At 41.5% G+C, this 18,322-nt stretch overlaps 1 protein-coding gene across 5 annotated transcripts in view; it reads left to right on the forward strand.

Annotated features, from left to right (window-relative positions):
* The first annotated feature begins 490 nt into the window (after nucleotides 1–490).
* USP25 (ubiquitin specific peptidase 25) overlaps nucleotides 491–18,322 on the forward strand; it is a 143,362-nt gene continuing 125,530 nt past the window's right edge. For 4 of the 5 annotated variants that reach the window (XM_050956976.1, XM_050956992.1, XM_050957001.1 and 1 more), the window contains exon 1: nucleotides 491–712. In XM_050956976.1, the coding sequence (XP_050812933.1) occupies nucleotides 668–712 (45 nt within the window). In that variant the 5' untranslated portion in view covers nucleotides 491–667. Of the gene's footprint in view, nucleotides 713–3,329; nucleotides 3,428–18,322 lie in introns of those variants that run through there. The other variant, XM_050956984.1, reaches the window with a different exon arrangement.

Here is an 18,322-nt window from a genome sequence, read left to right on the forward strand (position 1 = left end):
ATCACTAGTGATTAGGTGGGAGCAAGAGAAGGCGGGATCAGAGTGGGAAGGGAGGCCAGGGTTGTGAAGAAGTTGCTGCTGTTGTAAAGAACTAGGAAGGGAGTGAGGAGGGAGGGCAGTAGCACGAGGCGGAGAGGAGGCAGAGGAGAGCCGTACTACTAGTGAGCAGCGGCCAGGCAAACGAGGCGCGGGGCGGAGGGAAGACAAGGCCGCTGGTGACTGGCTAGGGAGAGCGCGGAGCGCGGAGCGATGAGGGCGGTGGCGGTGGCGGCAGCCGAGGGAGGGAGAGGAGGAGCGGAGGCGGGGCGGGGCGGGGCAGGGCCGTGGTGGGACAGAGCTGCCGCTGGTTGGCTGTGGTGCTGGCCGGGCCGGGCTGTGAGCCGGGGGCGGAGCTGGCGGCACATTCCAGGGCCCGGGCCGGGCTGGGCTGGGTGGCAGGCGGTACCCGGGCCTGAGCTCACCGCTCTCGCGCTCTCTCTCCCCCCCCCCCCAGGGCTCCAGCTCCGCTGGGCGGTACGTCCGCGTTGCGCCGAGTCGGGCTTCCCCGTCCTGAGTCCTCCTGGACTCCGGGCCTGGCACCTGCCTCTCCGCTGCCCGCGTCGCCGCCGCCTCCTGCTGCTGCTGCACTGCGCCGGGGGGACGCGGCCAGCGGCGCCGGGCCGGGGCCATGACCGTGGAGCAGAACGTGCTGCAGCAGAGCAAGTCCCAGAAGGTACGGACCGGGCACCCGCGGCCCAGCCCGCGCCGCCGGCGGAGCCCTCCTGCGCCCGCTGGGCTACGCGAGGGCCCCGGCTTTGGAGCCCGAACGCCGGGCCGGCGGCGGGGTTCTCCCGGCCGCTCCGCGCTGTGACCTTAGCAGGGAGCCAGCTGGGCGGCGGCGGCGGCGGTGCGGGCTGGGCTGGGGGTGGTGGGCACCCGGGGTGCGGGCTGGGGGCTGTGGCAGTGGCTGCTGTGAGCGTTGTAGATACAGTATCCCATGATGTCTCTTCTCCATTAGGTCCTATCAGCCCCGCCCCATGAATTTCTCTCTCTCACCAGGACATATGTGGGGTGTAGCCATTCACCCCTTGTAAACAACTCGCCCCTCCCGCCTCCACAGCCCCTTTCTCTGTGCCCTCCCCTACGCACCATCCCCTCCCCTCCCCCAAAAATAAATAAATCAGCGTTTCCCTCTCTTCCGTCCAGTCCTTCCCTGAGAAAATCTTTAGAGCAGCTCTCCCCAGGCCTTTATAGTTCAGGAGTGTTTTCCATCTGTATCTTGATTGAGCATGAAAGTTATGAACAAAATCTGTTTGTCTATGTAAGGTTGTGAAATCAATACATTTCAGTGAGTGGATCAGTCTAGTTGGAGCATGCTTTTATAGTAACCAAGGTGCCATTTGTCATGCCTGAGGAGAAGTGGAGAGGGGACTGTCGCAATTGTAACGTCTGAATTTCTTTATGTAGATGTAGTTAAAATGTGCAGATTCTCTCAGGCTGTGCTCAGATGTGATGAGTAGAGGTTCCTAAATAACGTGTGGTACCTATGTAAAAGAATAGTATTGTGTGCTGAGCCTCTAGTAAAATCACATCCCCCCCATCATTGTGCAGTGTGCTCTGGAGTGCAAGTTCATGTTGCTTCTATTCACTTCAAAGGTGGCTGTACTTCAGTGATGGTACAGGTATGCAGGGCCCGGTCTTCAAACTCCCTCATGAGCAGGCCTGTTGAACTCATGGGATACTTACCTAAGGAAAAAAAATTCACATGACTAAGGATTAGAGGATAGTACCCATATTTTATAATGTTCCTTGTAATTCTCTGAGGAGAAAGGTGCTATGCTGTACATATAAAATATGGAGTGAAAAGTCTTAGTTAAATGTAAAATACAAATACTGATATCATTGGATATTTAAAGTGGAAGCTATTCTAAGCATATAACAATGGAGTAATATAACGATTGTAAAATATGTATGGAGGTCTTATTAAAATTGAAGATTGTATATGTAATGATTTTGTCAATTGCATTTTTCCAGTTGGATTTAAGCAGCTATTGGTGATGTGGAACCTTTCAACTCTGTCACTGCTGCAAATCGGTACTATCTGTTGCTGTTCGTTGGCTAACATGAAATGCGTTGATGACAGTCTCCACTACAGACCTTGCAGCAGCACAGCTGTACCACTGCATCTGTGCTGTTGTAAGGTCCCCAGTGTAGTGACAGAAGAGAGCTCTCCCATCGGCATAATAAACCACGCCCAACGAGCGGCAGTAGCTATGTTGGTGGGAGAGCATCTCCTGCCAATATAGTGCTATCCACATTGGCGCTTCTGTCACTCAAACTTACGTTGGTCGGGGGTGTGGTTTTTATCATACCCCTGACCAGCAAAAGTTTTACTGACAAAAATGCTCATGTAGACATAGTCTTAAGGCTGTCTGCACTTTCTCTTATCAGTGTAACTGTGTGGGGGTGGGTGGGCGATGTATTTAACCAAAATTGTCGTACCAGTAAAACTCAGGTATGGATGTGGCTATACAAGTATAAAAGTGTGTACTGGTATAGTTATTCTCACCTTCCCATATGGGAATAACTACAGCAGTATAACTGTCCTTACTGTGGAGTTGTGCTGTTTTTTCTATATTGGTATCATTAAAGTAGTACTGCTTTCTAGTTTACATAAGCCTTCAAGAGATGTGCCAACTTCTAAAGATTGCTGTCACAATTAGCAATAGTTTGCACTTTTTTTTTTTTCTCGCAGTTTCAGCAGGGAGGGGAAAGGCTGAATGGACATGGACTAAATTTATCTTCTCATTCCTGAAGTGTTCAATATCAAGCTAGCAAGCTACTCTTGCAAAGTCTTGCTACCAGTGCCTGTGTTTTGTGAATAGTAGAGAACTTCGTTTTCTTCTACTGCAATTATGACATCTTTTGTGACCAATAAATTGACTTAAAATGCCATTATTGGTGAGATGTACTTGAATAGCCTTTAATTATTGTACTGGAGCTTGGATTATAGACGTGTAACATCTGGTAGGTCTGCATGCTTACAGTTCTTTCTGTCATTTATGTCTGACAAGTAATCAAAACAATCATGGAGCTGGTCTATTCTAGAAAGTTAAGTCAACCTGGCTACATCACTCGGGGTTGTGAAAAATTCACACTTCTGAGAGGGTTAGTAAAGTCAGTCCCAGTCCCAGTCCCAGTGTAGTCATCCTTTGGTTGATGGAGGAATTCTGTTGACCCTACCTACCACATCTCAGAGAGGTGGATTTACTACACTGATTGAAGAACCCCTTCTGTTTGTGTAGAAAGGCCATGTCTACACTACCCGCCAGATCGGTGGGTAGTAATCGATGCCCGAATCGACGCTTGTACTCCTCCTCAGCAGGAGGAGTAAGCATAGTCGATGGGGAAGCCACGGTGGTCGACTAAGCGCCGTGAGGACGGCCAGGTAAGTCGAACTAAGGTACTTCAACTTCTTCAGCTACGCAAATAACTTAGATGGATCCCCGCCCTCTCCCATAGACCAGACCTTAATGTCTGTGCTGAAGCACTGCAACTGTGTCACTGGAGAGTTTCTACTGTAGACCTAGATATGACTGTCGGACCAGTGGGCAATAGTCTGTAGCTGAGGATTCCTTTCTCTTTCCCTTTTGGAAGTTAAATTTGGAAGTAGTTGGTTGTGATTAAATTTCAACTAATGATTCAGCCTGGGAAAAAAAAAAAGTTGAATTACCAAGAACTCTATTACTAAATTTTGCTACTGCTGGTAGTTTATTATTTACACCGCTCCAAAGAGTGTACAGTAAAACTGTTTGCATTGTATCATCTGAGTAAATATTAAACCTCTGCAGTTCAGAGGATTCAGAGTTCATTAATTTTTCAACCCAAAAAACTGATGCAAAAGCATATTAGTCTAAAATTACTTTAGTTTTAATATCCAGCAATATTTATCAGCTATATGTAACATGAAAAATCTCCCTTGTACTACATTTTCTATAAATTATTTCCCCTGAAATGTATGTGAAAAAACCTTTAGTTCAGGTTGTAAATTTTGTCTTCCAAGTGACAGCTCCAAATCCTAATGGATACAATCAAGAGTTTACGTGCTGACAGATTTAAATAAATAATAAGACAAATAATACGTTATAGAAAGTATACTAGCAAATTATGTAAAAGATTAAAGTGCACTAATACCTTATCTAAACTGGGAGAATTTACAAAAATTCCTACTGGTTTAGCTGAATTGGTGCTAAACATGTTGGGAGTTTGTTTTATTGGGGGAGCAGAGTAGAGAGTGCTTTTGTTTGTTTTTGTTTTTTGTGTTTGTGGGCAAGGACTGAAAGTCTCTTATGATGATCCTCTGTTAATGCAGAGAAACTACAAATGTATTATTAGCTTTCCAAGAGATGACTTTGAGTCAGCAGAATACCCTTACTCATCATAACAGTGGTTTTCAGAAACTAATTAATCAGGATCCTTTTCTGTTACTCAGGAAGTATTTAGCAGCTTTTGTAATACAGTACTTTAAAATACAGGTTTATTTTGGTACAGTGCTGTATAATTAGCTTTAAATCTTGGTTCACTCAGACTAGGAGCCTGATCTGCGCTTAAGTTTTGCTGGCATAACTGTCATTCTAGGAATGTGAAAAAAACTTACCCCTTACCACCATAGCTATGTTGGCAGAAGCACTAGGGTAGACAGTTACTCTGGCAAATCTTTTCTAGTATAGACAAGGCCTAATATTGTTTTCCTTACTCAGTCAGAGAATCTGTGTCTGTTTAAAATTGGATCTTTATTTCCTTCGTGTTTACTGAGCATCTTGACTTTTGTGTTACTCAAGATTTGCTCTCTATTTCTTGAATCAAAGAATAACCAGGATCACATTATCAGTCTTGTTGCTATGTCCAACTTGGGAATCTGTAACATTTAGTATTTATGGGGTCATCTGTAATGTCCACGTTTATATACAGGTATTTTAATAAAGGTTAATAGGGTGGTAGCTGCTTTTTTTGGTCCAGAGGTATTCCCAATATTTGGTTAACTTTTGGCTCCTATCTGACTCTTATCCTCTTTTCCTTCCAGTAAAATGTTGATTTTGATCAGGTTTCTTGTTGAGAAGGTTAAAAAAAAAATTGTTTGATTCTGCACAGTTGGCTGTTCAGTTTGGTATATGTGTCTTCAAGTTGTCTTTTCAAAGGAACACAGTTGTACTCTGTCACTCTTGCTGTGGAGAGCCTCCAGTCCCTTGGACACAGTGTACACCACCAAAACTCAAATGCACAGTTTGAGAAGCAATAGTGTACACAGATCATATACGTCGTCACCATTGTGTCACTTAACTCCACTGAAGTGTAAGCTATAGCTGACCTCCTGTCTAATAAGAAATGACTTTAGAACACTAATTCATTTTACACTGGCCTCTGAACAGCCAACACATGGTACCAATTTGCAATGGTTATCCTGTTTTGTGTGCCAATCAGAGAAGGATTGTATGGTGGTTATTGTGTGAAGTTTTTAAAACAAGCTTATGTTTTATTTATGCTGCAGTTCCCATGACTGTTATCATTCCCACTGAACTATCTGAATTTTACCAGTGTAGTTGTGATCATAATAGAATAAAATTAGAGGTGGCAGTTCATCTCATCTTTTAGAAGTATGCTGTATTAAGGATATGTAGCACTGGCTTTGTAAATGATATATAGCACTTTGCTAGGAAAAAGACAATTTGCTTTTTTTCTTTTAGCATCTTCCATAGGTTAAAATGTGTTTCCTTTAAATGCTCCTTTCCAAACTTTCGGTTTGAGGTTTGCTGGTAGCCTGTGGAAAGTTGACTGGTCATGTGATTCTGACTCTTCCTGTTTTCTGCTGCTAAACTGCATTGAATAACAGCTGAAATGTTACTCCCTAATGTTACCTTTCCATGAACAGTTGCTGCAGTTGTCATGATAATATTATGCTGTTACAAATGGGAGAGGGGGAAAGAAGTGGTCCATGCAGTCATGAAAGGGAGGGGAGATTATCTGAAGGACCATTTTCCTATCATGTGGTTTACTCTGTAAAAAATATTTAGGAAATGTTGTACCACTTTTTCCACAATTCATGGTTTTAAGACCAACAACCACTGAAATAATGGTATTGTGAACATGATCTTGAACTCTTGCTATTGCTACCAGTTAGTTCACTGTGTGCCGGCATCAGCTTCAGATATTCAAAATATTTGTAGTGGGTTCATCGTAAAAGCGTGTCTGGAGGGAATGCTGTGTATTGTGTTGTGTGTTGACTATTTTTAAAATACGTATGTGTGTGTAAAGCCTTACTATCTGTAACTTCTGCTTGAACACAGACCCTTCTAATTATTTAATACTACAAGAGCAGGTAAAACTCAATTTTATGAAAGTCTAATCAATACCAAATATCTTTTGCCCGTCTCCTCATTCCCCCAGCCTAATAAGTTATTGAATATTTCCTGGATTTTATGGACATTTTTTTAATCTGTCTTTTACAACCTTTGTGAAATGGGGATTTATATTTATTAAGTCAGTGGACCATGTTATGACTTTACTATTAAATGAATTTCAGGACCTAATCTAAACATCATTGAACTCAATGGGAATGCCCTCAGTGACTTTATGATGTATTATTTATGTTGTGGTAGCATCTAGGAGCCAGAGTCTTGATGCAGGACCCCATTGTACTAGGCATTGTTCAAGCCCAAAACAAAGAGAGTTCCTGCCTCAAAGACCTCACTTGAAGAGCTTTTGGATCAAGTCCAAGTTCAAAATACACACACACGGTGTCTTTTAACTAATATACAGAGAATTAAAAACAGGTTTAGCTCCAAAATGGCTTGATTTATGTTGTTAAAAACAAAACAAAAATATATATGGCTATATTAAATAACATTTATTTAGGTTTATAAAAGAATTATACAACTTTGCATTAAAAGGTTAAAACATACTTTCAAAAACACATTATTTTAAGTGCTCCTAAATATCAGTATATCTTGGACCATTAAAGGTGATCTGCAACGGGGTGTGTGTGTGTGTGTGTGTGTGTGTGTGGGAGTGACATCTGAGCTTTTGTGTAATATATAATGAACCTGAAAGGGCAGGGGTTTGTGTTTATTGAAAATTTCCTGCCTTTAAAAAAACACTGGATATTCAGTTCTTGTCTATCATGGAAGAAATGGAGACTAATCTACTTTTGTTTACTTTTTGTAGTAATTTTGTAGTAGTTATGTAGTAATACTTAACTTATTACAGGTCATAAACCTCTTATGGTGAGGAGTTCTTCTGACTTAGCTGGAATTGCTTATCATAGTTTTATTACTACTCAATAGTGAGAAGTTGAATGTTTGTAGGGTTGGGCTACGCTAGTTAGTTTCATTTTCTGTTCTGCTCTAACGAAGCACAGTTATGCGGTATATGGATATCAGTGCAGGGAGAGGTTTAAATGAAAGCAAGCCATGTCTTTTCTTGAAAATGAAACTTGTACATTTTTGTTTTTAAAAAAAGTAGAGGTTTTTCAAAACTAAGCTACTGCACCAGACACTTTGAGAATGGCCTCTGTTCCTTGTTCTGTGAGTTGAGGGCACTTAACATCCTGCAGAACCTATCCCTAACTTTATATTAAAGGATATTATTCCAGCATCACAATGTGAATAATAGCCACGTTATTAGGAAGGTGGTACAGTAGTACCAATGTCTATAGTGCAGAAAAGTTATTGTAACAGCAATAAATTCCAAAATGAATTGGAAATGTTTAGGCCAGACAGTTCTTTTTTCTTTATTTGTTATAAAATATCACTATTTCTGTTAAAGTGGTATTTGGTGTACTTAAAAATAAAGCAGCCACTCTCTTAATGGTATGAAATATTGAACTGAGTGAATTTTTTGTTAAAATGCTCATTGAGTGACAACTGATTACCATACATCTGCTTTCAGAGGTTTATATGAATAACGTGTGGTAGATTTTAATCTGATTCAGTTAGTGCTTATTTATTATAGCCTTCAAATCTCTAGGTAAAAAAGAGTGAAGTAGGGTTAATCATGAAAGACTGTTGATGCAATAGCAGCATTAACTGCAGTATTTTGGTTTGGTTTTTTTTTTTTTTGCATATAGTAGAAGTGAAAGTGTCTGATTGCTTAAGAAGTGTGTAGCTTTCTTCATCACTACCTTTGCGACTTTTTAAAAAAGACTGTGGTCTCAGTGATTTATAGCTGTGAAGCTGAAAAAAGAATACAGTTGCATGTTTAGCTACTGAATAGTACTCAGTAATTGGGAGTACACTCCCTCTTTTTTTTATTTTTGGAAAAAGGCATGGGTCTTCTCTCTCTCTCTTCTCCCTATGTTTGTTCGTAGAATAGAAACTGAATACTTTCAATATTCCCATATGAAGAGTTCCATTCTGAGCAGCAAACCCCAGTTTCTTAATGCTAGTTCACATTCTTAGTTTCTGATAATATAAATGTTGGTAATTGGTTATGTTTCAAAATAATGTATTTTTAACCTTGGGAAGCTGGAACCAGTTTATACTAAAACTTGCTTTAAGTCATATCTTATTTAGCTAAAAAATAAATGGGGCTCCAAAACAGCTGTGCCATGCCATGGCCAAGCAAAATTCAGCTAAATTGTTGCATTATATGAGCACTCCAAATCCCGGCACTTGCTCATGTTCCAGAATTTGGAGAACTTGTTAGTATAGCAAAGCTTGCAATAAATTAAGTCCTATTCCTGAAGTTAAATCTCCTGTTAAATTCAATAGCAAAATTCTAGCTTACTGTGATAGGGGAAGGTCTTAAGATTGTTGAAAAGATAAATAGGGGTCTGGTGTGGTGACTAGGAGAATGTGATTATTTCACAAATGTCTGTGCGAGGCGTTGTGCATTCTGTCCTGTGCACTGCAGATCTGCTCTTCATAGGTACTGATGCATTCAGAAATCACAATTTAGGCTCCCAGTTATAGTTGTCTTAAAACTTATAAGTTTAAAAATATTGGTTTATTTTTATTTGCCTTCTGTTTATTGAAACATTAGAGGTCACATACTCAACCTTTTCTTTGAAAAGGTGAGGTTTAAACTTTGTTTAAAGAAAGCTGGTGTTCTCACATGAATCCAAGAGTTGAAGCTTTGAGGAAAAAAATACCAGTATTGTGAGAGTTGGTAACACTGAATTATTTACTCATTTGTCATGATAGCTACTCTGGGTGAGGATCGAGATTCTATAAGGAATCCTAGTATCTTACAGTACAAAGTCATTGGAATTGGAGTAACAGAGCGATCAGATTAATATTGGAAATTAGCATCAGACATTTAACTTGTATGTCTAAACCACTTTTCTTAAAGCAACAAAAATACTGAAATGCAAATTCTAATATCAGTCTGCTTTTTTTCTGATGCAAACCTTCTGATTTGGTATGCCTTGATCAAAACAATGCCGTTTTTACGCTAGGTTGCTAAATTAACTGCAACAGAGACATTTTATTTAGCATAACTTATTTCTTTTAAAAGAGTTTCCTATATTAATATGATAGAAAATCAGCAGCACTTCATCTTACTCATTTAAATGTACAAATGTCTCAGTATGACAGATTTCATGTAAAGATACTGACATACTTCGAATGTTCTCCTTAAGTTTAACACTTCTTATGTTTTTTGAAGTATCAAACTAATAATCCTCTATGCATTTTCAAGAAGTATATTAGGTTCTTATGTTTGAGAGCAGAATAATTCGTTTGGCAGATGGTCTTTAGAGACCACACAGCTTTAAGGGCTTGATCCAAAGCCCATTAAAGTCAGAGGACCTGTGAATCTGACTTTAGTCATCTAGATTTGGTGCAAAGTTCATGCAAGTTAATCCTTGTGATGTGATACCATGAATAGGTTTCTGTGGGTCCTTCATACATATTCAACAGTTAGTTATAGTTTGTTGCTGTAAAATTTGTATAATAAGTAGTTATGAAATACAGGGAGTCCAGCTGGATTAATTTGTCTTTCTGGTTCACTCTGAGACTGTAAAGTATCAGTCTGAATTATATTATGAAAAATCCAATTCAGGGATCGGCACCTTCGGCACGCGGCACACCAGGGTAAGCCCCCTGGTAGGCCGAGCCGGTTTGTTTACCTGCCGTGTCCGCAGGTTCAGACGATCATAGCTCCCACTGGCCGCGGTTTGCTGTTCCAGGCCGATGGGGGCTGTGGGAAGCGGCGCAGACCAAGGGATGTGTTGGCCGCCACTTCCCACAGCCCCCATTGGCCTGGAGTGGGAGCTGCCATCAGCCGAACCTGCAGACGCGGCAAGTAAACAAATGCCCAGCCTGCCTGGGGGCTTACTCTGGCGGGCCACGAGCCAAAGGTTGCCGATTCCTGATCTAATGTATATGCATTGTTACTTTTGGTGAATAGCATATGCTATAGTAAAATTTGCTTTTGGTTTTTGTTTATCCTTTTTTGCACAGGCATATGAAGTTATGAAAAGTTCAGTTTTTTGGACAAAACTTTCCATCCTTGTTTTCTATCTAAAAGTTTTTTAATTTTTTTCTTTAAATTTCAGCAATATCCTTTTTCAGCTTTGTGCTAGTTTAAAGTTACCAAGTTGAATGTTAAAATTAGTATTCTTTTTGCTATAGTAGATTTGAAGAAAATTTTTTTGTATTTCTCTGGCTCATTTGAAAACTATATGGAAGATCAGCACAATATCTATTTTAATCAGTAAGTGATGCATAGTACATGTATTCAGTGTTTGGGAAGTACACACATTTCAAATGTGCAGTTGCCCATAACATCTCTTTGCTATCCTCAGCTGAGAGTGTCCTGTGAAGTCCCCTACTCCTTTCAGCCACTGAAGGTGGTTCTGAGTCTACTCTTTAGCTCCTCTCAACCCATCTGGGAGCTTGTGCTTGTTTTTGTTTTCTCCCTTTTTGACTTCATAGAGACATTGGGGCATTTCTTCTAAGTGATGTGCTGGTGCTTCTTTATGAAATGTGCACTATGGGAAGCACCATGTGTAAATATTAAGGAGAGAATGTCCTGTTTCAACACATCACGGTAACCTTAATTCTAACCTTTAAAGTGAGGTCTGTGTTCTTTTTCCCTACTTGGTAAGAGTGTCCACAATTTTGAATTACTAAATAAAAATAAGTGTTTGCTTCAAGAAAAAAGTCTAACTATTTTTAATGTCTAAAAAAAATTTATAAATAGCTTCGGGATTATTTGCAAAATTGAAAGCATCACCCTTTCTTTCTCTGCAGAGTCCCACTCCTTTCTCCAATTTCTTTTTCCTTTCTCCAAAGCGTCTCCTCATTTGTTTGTCTTCCCTGTAACTTCTGAGGCTACTTCATCTATTCTTGAAGGACCATATCACTTTTTGCCTACATGTGCATGATTCTGTTTGCCTGTATTGCTTGCTTTCTACTGTTTTCTTCCCCCACAGCTTTTCCCTCACTTCTGTGGCCTCCCTCTGCAGAAGTTATTTGATTCTGGCATCTTAAATCTCTTTTTTAAAAAAAAAAAAAAAAAAAAAAAAAGAGAGAGAGATACTAGAATTAAATAGTCCTCCTCACCCTTTAGGTCTTTTGTCTTTCCTTCCCTCGACTGTCCTGGAACCTTCAGTAGTCGGATTTCCTTTGGTGAGTTTTAAAGGGACCTCTGAACCTGAAAGATTTTTCTTTATTATAGGACCCAGTTCTGCAAGCCAAAGAGTGTCGTCAATTCCCATTGACTACAGTGCACCAACTTGCAGGACTGGTCTATAATTCAAGTCCCAGGCAAACCTGTATAATGAAGGATAAAACATTCTAGTGTTTGTGGTTACTGATTGCTATAGAAGGATACGGTAGTCTCAACGTTTGTTCATTTTTCAGTGCTTTAACTATGTATTTCCTAGTTTTCCATTACTTTTTCTTGTTTGTGGGATTTCTATCATTATGTTACTGATATGTTTTCTCAATCTTTTTAACAAAGATTTTTGGTTGGGGAATTTCCTTAGATTTATTTTTTTTAAATATTTCAAACCTGCCTAGGGAGTAACTGAGGAATGGGACAGGACACCTTATGGAGGCCACAACATTCTGCACAGTAGTGGAACCAGGTGGGCAAGGGCACTAGGCACTCTTGTGGAGCTTAGGAGCTCTGCCTGGCCTTGGCTTCCTAGTTAACCTTTTCATAAGTCAGCTTCTCACTATCCTCGTGCTCTCTCAAGGTCACACTTTGATTCCTGCTCTTCTTTCCATCTTTGCATTCCTTTAGGTTTTCAGAGAGCCACAGGGTCTGAAGATTTAGCAGATTAACAGGAACCGTAGACTCAATGGTATATTACACTGAGGTCTTTAGAAACCCTGCAAGGAGGAAAGTCTGAGAGCGGGAGCAGGAATCAAAGTATGGAGACTGTGAAGTAGAGAGCAAATAACTTCGCTGAAGTTGGCTGGAAGACAGAGATCTAGAAGGCCTGGAGGATTCCACGGGGATAGCCCAAGTTAAGGGTAGAAGGAAACTATGAGAAGTTTAGAATATCAGTAGTGTTACAGGAATCCTGAACCCGGGGAAGTCTGTCCAGTTGCCTGTGGTTGGCTCCTCTGATGTGCTGGTGGCTACCACCTCCTCTGAATCATTTGTATGCATAATGTTGCGATTAGAAGTTACGTATTCCATTATTTATCCATCTTTAGCTACATTATTTTTCTCTTCTCTTCTCTAGGAAGAAAGAAGTTGTGTTATCATGAGGGAAGATACAACCTGTACCCTCTGAGAGTGTGATAATTCTGCCACCTACTTCTTAGTGTAGGTAGAGTATGTGCAGAATGTGGGAGGGGGCGTTAAGTCTGCTTCATTATCTTTCTGCATGGGAAAATGGAAAGATTCTGCTGCCTATTGGCTTCTCCATGCAGAATGCTGAAGATTGTATCCTCACATGTCCTATGAAGGTGAAAGCGATGAAAAAGCTATTGCTGAAGTACAATAGCATCTCTGTTCTTGCCTCTTCGGGGACCCTGTTGGAAAAAGGTTGTTAGAGTGGGGTGGGCAGGGGAGGAGTAGGACAGTTTTCTTCTGTTTGTGTACATGTCAAGTAGCCTGTAAAATGAGAACTCTTCTCACCTATAGAGTTTTCCACACTCCATTGGTTCATCTCAGTCCATAGAACTGCAGCATGCAAATTGACTGGAGAGGAAGGATGGCACTAAGTTACTATCTCAGATGTCACAGCGCTACTGAAGAGTGACTTGAGCTATTGACATGACCCAATGATAAGGTTAACAATCATGAACAACATTTTTTTTTTTTTAAATCAGTTTAGCTTAGTGGCAACCTAATGTTTTCAAATGTTGTATATGCTCAAGGTTTCAATGAGCATTATCTATGGAAAGTTAGAATTATCTGTATGATTCCATTAAAATCATTCAAGGAAAAAATAAAATGACCTAGGAAGTGCAATTGCCCTTTCAGCAGCATTCTATCAATCTTCTAAACAGATTTAAAAAAAAACAAAAAACTGTGAGATTGGGGAGCTTTTACTCTAGCCTTAGGTGCAAATCTCAATGCATTCTTAATAATGGACATACTACTGGTGCCTCCATAATGTTCTAATATAATCTTAACATATGCAATGATTACTTAATAAAATCAAAACTACTCCAGTGACCTTCACAGACAAAGCCTCCTGCAGATAGTCTGTAATGTTTCAATAATCTTCCTGCAGAGATGTTACATGTGTCAGTGGTGTCCTAGTGTTTGGCAGTAGATTCTTTTCCAAATCATAGAAATGAGAACTGGTTTAAAACAAACACACACAAAAACCCCTCACAATCCAACATGCTAAATAACTTAGTGTAGTCTGTTCTTCCCTTCTGGTATGGAATTGTTCTCTTGAGTCAGTGCCTGCTTATTAACAGACCTTTTTTAAAAACACCTGGAAAGAGTAAAAATAACACCATGGGGATATAGTAGGATTAATAATTGTTTAATTACACAGAGTGGTTAACTTTGTCCAAAAAAAAAAAAGAAAAAAAGACTTCTTTAAAGCTTTCACAGAAGGACCAGAGAGCTTCAAGTGAAACAGTCAACAAATCACATTTACACAAATGCGTCACTGATAGTGGGGGACAAAAAATGTGATCTCTTTGTAGTAAAGACATCATCTGCAGTTTTTCCTTTGTTACATACAGAAATCTTAAATCCTACATATTGTGCAGTATAAATTTTTCCGTAGCAGAAATCTGAGTTGAGTGTATTCTCTTTTGTGAAACATTGTTTAAGTTGGAATATTTCATTTTCCTGCATGCTCACAGAAAAGCTTCACTTGCCTGAGGAACGTGAGTTTGACACAGCAAGCTGAGGTGAGGTCAGTTCAGTGGTGTCTTTAAAGATTCTCCTTGTTGACAGCAACACTGATGGTATTTATATCCTAAGGGATCTCAGCATTTAAAAAGTTGTAGAATAATATGTCAATAAGCCACTTCAGGGTTTATGTTAGGAGGCACTTCGGGCATTCTCTTGTGTGATGTTCAGTCTTGTCTTCAGCCATTGAAAAGTGCACCAGTAGCCTACTAATGCACACTCAGCTTATTGCTGTTAGGCCTATTACTTTTACATTTAATTAAGAGATTGCAGAGTTTATGGGAAAATAACAGAAGTATGGAAAAGGTGCTAAAAATATCTTTACTCAGCTTTTTTTGAATATGCTTATTTTAACACTCTGTGTTTTTTGGTAAGGTTTCCTGGACTCCTCGAGAAACCTTGCTGACCTTTCAGAAGCAGATTTTCATAACAGCCACTTTCAGCGTGCTTTGTTTCTTTTCTTCTTTTTTTTTTTAAAGGGAGAACAGGAACAAAATATAACCCCTTTATACTGGAAAATGAGTTAAAAGTGGTTGGAAGGATAGCAAGCTGCTGCTGAAAAGGTAGCTTAACACTTCAGGAGAAGGGGCAGTTTAAAATATATCCCCTTTTCTCCTTCAGTATCTCACTACTCCCTAGGTGCCTCTGTCTGCCTCCAATCCCCATAACGTGACCTATCTTTGACCCTACCCACTTTAAACTTGCCCTTCGCTCAATAAGTATAATAGATGCTGGGAATTAATTGTCTCATAACTGTGTGAGTGATAAAACTGTAGCTTTGTTGGTGTGTGACTGTGACAGCATAAAAAAGATCCATTCAGCCAATCAGAACGCAGAATGGGGCAACTGGTGTTCCAGCTAGATTCTGGTATAGATTATTTACACGCTTAGATTTAATGCTCAATTTAGAAAGTGTTTCTGTAAACCTATATTATCCTTCGAATAAAAAACTGCCTAAAATCATGTGGACTTCATAAGAACATCTGCACTTGAATGGAACAAAGATATTTTTACTAATGGTTAATCATAAGTTACCTAAGAATATAAAACACAAATAAGACAGAGACACTTTCCCAGAAGCAAAGGTTCACTTGATTCAGTTGAATGGTAGCGGAAATTCATTTTAGAACAAATGAGACTGAAGGTAAGTCATTTTACTTTACCAACATATTTTGTGTGTTAAACGATATCATGTGGTAAAACCAGTATTTATTATACCTTCTTGACACTGGGCCCAGTGTTGCTACCATGAAAGTCAGTGGCGACACTGAAGTTGATTTCAACAAGAGCTAGAGTGACCTGTAAGAATTAAATAACTTGTAATAATGTGATGGGTTACATTCAAAAATATTAACAAGTAACAGAACTATCGAATGGCTGAGTTTAATCTTCATGCGTATGTTACGTATGTACAGTCTCTCATCGTTTAAAAACTTGAGATTCATGGCCTCTACTGTGGAGATGTGAACAAAATAGAACAGAAAATCCTTCAAAGAAAGGAATTGTTTCTGTTGTCCCCAGAACTCCTGAAGTTTCTCTGAGAGAACAATATGACGATACTTCTGTGAATCTTGAACCATGGAGTTATGGAAAGGGCTGCTGTGTGTAGCATCTCCCCCAATTCATCATCTCCTAAATACTTGTCGATTACACATATAAAAGGGTGCTGTTTCTTCCCTTTTCCTCTGTAAGAGCCTTTCTCCCTCCCCATCCCTGGGGAGTTGAAAGATAGCTCTAAGGCAGGGGTGTCAAACTCCAGGCCCGCAGGCCATCTGTGGTCTGTGAGCCTTCCCAATGTGCCCAGCAGGGCTCCAGTAGTTTTGGGGCCAGGTCTCTCCCTTGGCCCCATCTGCCACCCCCGGGCTGTCCCCCCTCAAGGTCCCCGGCAGTGCAGTGGAGCTGAGTAGCATCTGCCTGCTCGCTCCAGTGGTTGCCGGCCCCTCCCTGTGGCCTGGGGGTGGGGCGGGGCTGTACCTCCATGCGCTGCCCCTGCAGCCAGTGGGATGCTGCATGGGTGGTGCCTGAGGGAAGAAGAGTGCGAAGGCCCCCCAGGTAAGCGCGGTACCCCCAAGCCCCTCCCAGAGCCTGCACTCCCACCCTCTTCCCACACATCCCCTCCCACCCCCAAACTCCCTCCCAGAGCCTGCGCCTGGTCCCAGGTCCCCATCCCTCCTCCAGACTCCTTCCCAAAGCCTGGGCCCCCTCCCCACACACCCCATCCCGCCCCCAGATTCCCTCCCAGAGCCTACATCCCAATCCCCTCCCTCACCCAAACTCCCTCCTAGAGCCCAACCTCTCACCACCTCCCCCACCCAAACTCCGTCCCAGAGCCTTAGGCAGGTGGGGAGTGGAGTTTTTGGGGAGTGGGTTCTGGGCGGCATGAGCGACATTGGCCCGCTGGGAGGATTTGAGGACTGGCACTGCCCTAAGGTAAATTGAGTTTGAGACCCCTGCTCTCAGGGTTTGTCTGCAGTGCACAAAACAAAACAAACCCCAAACATGGCAGTGAGTCTCAGAGTGTGCGTCTATAGCAGTGGTTCTCAGCCTATTTTTCATTGTGGGCCACAGGTTGAGAACCATAGTGCCCTTCTCCTTAAAGCCCTCCCCAACAGAGTTCCCTGTGCCCAGCTGTCATAACATTTTTTCCCAGATCTGGACCTTAGCATCCAAAATAGCATGTTAGCATGAAAACCTCCAAGTTTAGTTACCAGCTTGGACCTGATAACGCTGCCACCAGCCAGGGATTTATACAGTGCCTAGCTCACTGTGGTCTCCCCAAAACCTTCCCTGGGGGACCCCCAGACTCAGATGCCTTGAGTCTTACAACAAAGGGAAATAACTCCCTCCCCTTGTTTCCTTGTTACTTCCTCCCAGGCTCCCCTCCCTGGACGACCCTAGGAGATTCCCTGCTTCCAGTCCTGGAAACACAAGTACCGAGAGGTCTAATCTCCCCCCCGCTTCACCCAGAGGGTATGCAAAGTTAGGCTAGTAAATCTAACACAAAGAGATTTCCCTCTCCCTTCGTCCCTTAGCCTTAACCAGTGAAAAAACAGGTCTTAAAAAGAAAGCTTTATGTAAAAAGAAAGAAAAGGACATAAAAATGGTCTCTCTGTATTAAGGTGACAAATACAGGGTCATTTGCTTAAAAGAAAAAAATGAATAAACAGCCTTATCCAAAAAGAATACAATTCAAAACACTCCAGCAACTACACACATGTAAATACTAAAAAACAATATAAACCTATTGTCTTACTATCTTTGTACTGACAACTTGGAAACAGAAGATTAGAAAGCCAGGAGATAGAAAAAAAATCACTCTCAGAGCCGAGAGGGCACAGACACAAGACAAAGAACTCAGACCCAAAACTTCCCTCCACCCAGATTTGAAAAAGTCTTGTTTCCTGATTGGTCCTTTGATCAGGTGTTTCAGGTTACTCCTTTCCAGGTGAAAGAGACATTAACCCTTAGCTATCTGTTTATGACACCAGTGTCCCCACCCAGAGACTCCTCCACAGAGCACAGGGAGCCCTGGGCATGAGGCCAGACCAGAGCAGCAGCTATGTGCTATTTGAGCCGTGGATTGAGAACCGCTGGTCTACAGATTTGGGCTTATGCTAGGGTGCTAAAAATAGCAGTGTAAATGTTCATTCTCAGGCTGAAGCTAGGGCTCTGAGACCCATCCTCCTTGCCAGGTTTTGGATCCCATGTGGGAACACCTACTCTGGTAGTTCTAGTGCTGTGGAGCAACCCTGAGTCTGTGAACCTGGGCTCTGAGATTTGCTGCCGTGGCTTCTTTTGGCAGTATGTATGTACCCTAAGTTACTAGGCTATGAAAGCATGACAGAGCCATCTTGTAATGAAGGTGGGGCTTAGATAGTCTGACATGTATCCCTAGCTCTGTGTAGAACCTGGGCCATAGTGCAGATTTAGGGGCTCAAACTTCTTCCCCTTGTGTGGGGGTTTTGTGAGGAAGAGTTGAGTACAAAACATCCCCTCCCTGCCCTTTGCCAGG

Source organism: Gopherus flavomarginatus, chromosome 1 (assembly GCF_025201925.1).
Source record: "Gopherus flavomarginatus isolate rGopFla2 chromosome 1, rGopFla2.mat.asm, whole genome shotgun sequence".
In the NCBI taxonomy this organism is placed as follows: Eukaryota; Metazoa; Chordata; order Testudines; family Testudinidae; genus Gopherus; species Gopherus flavomarginatus.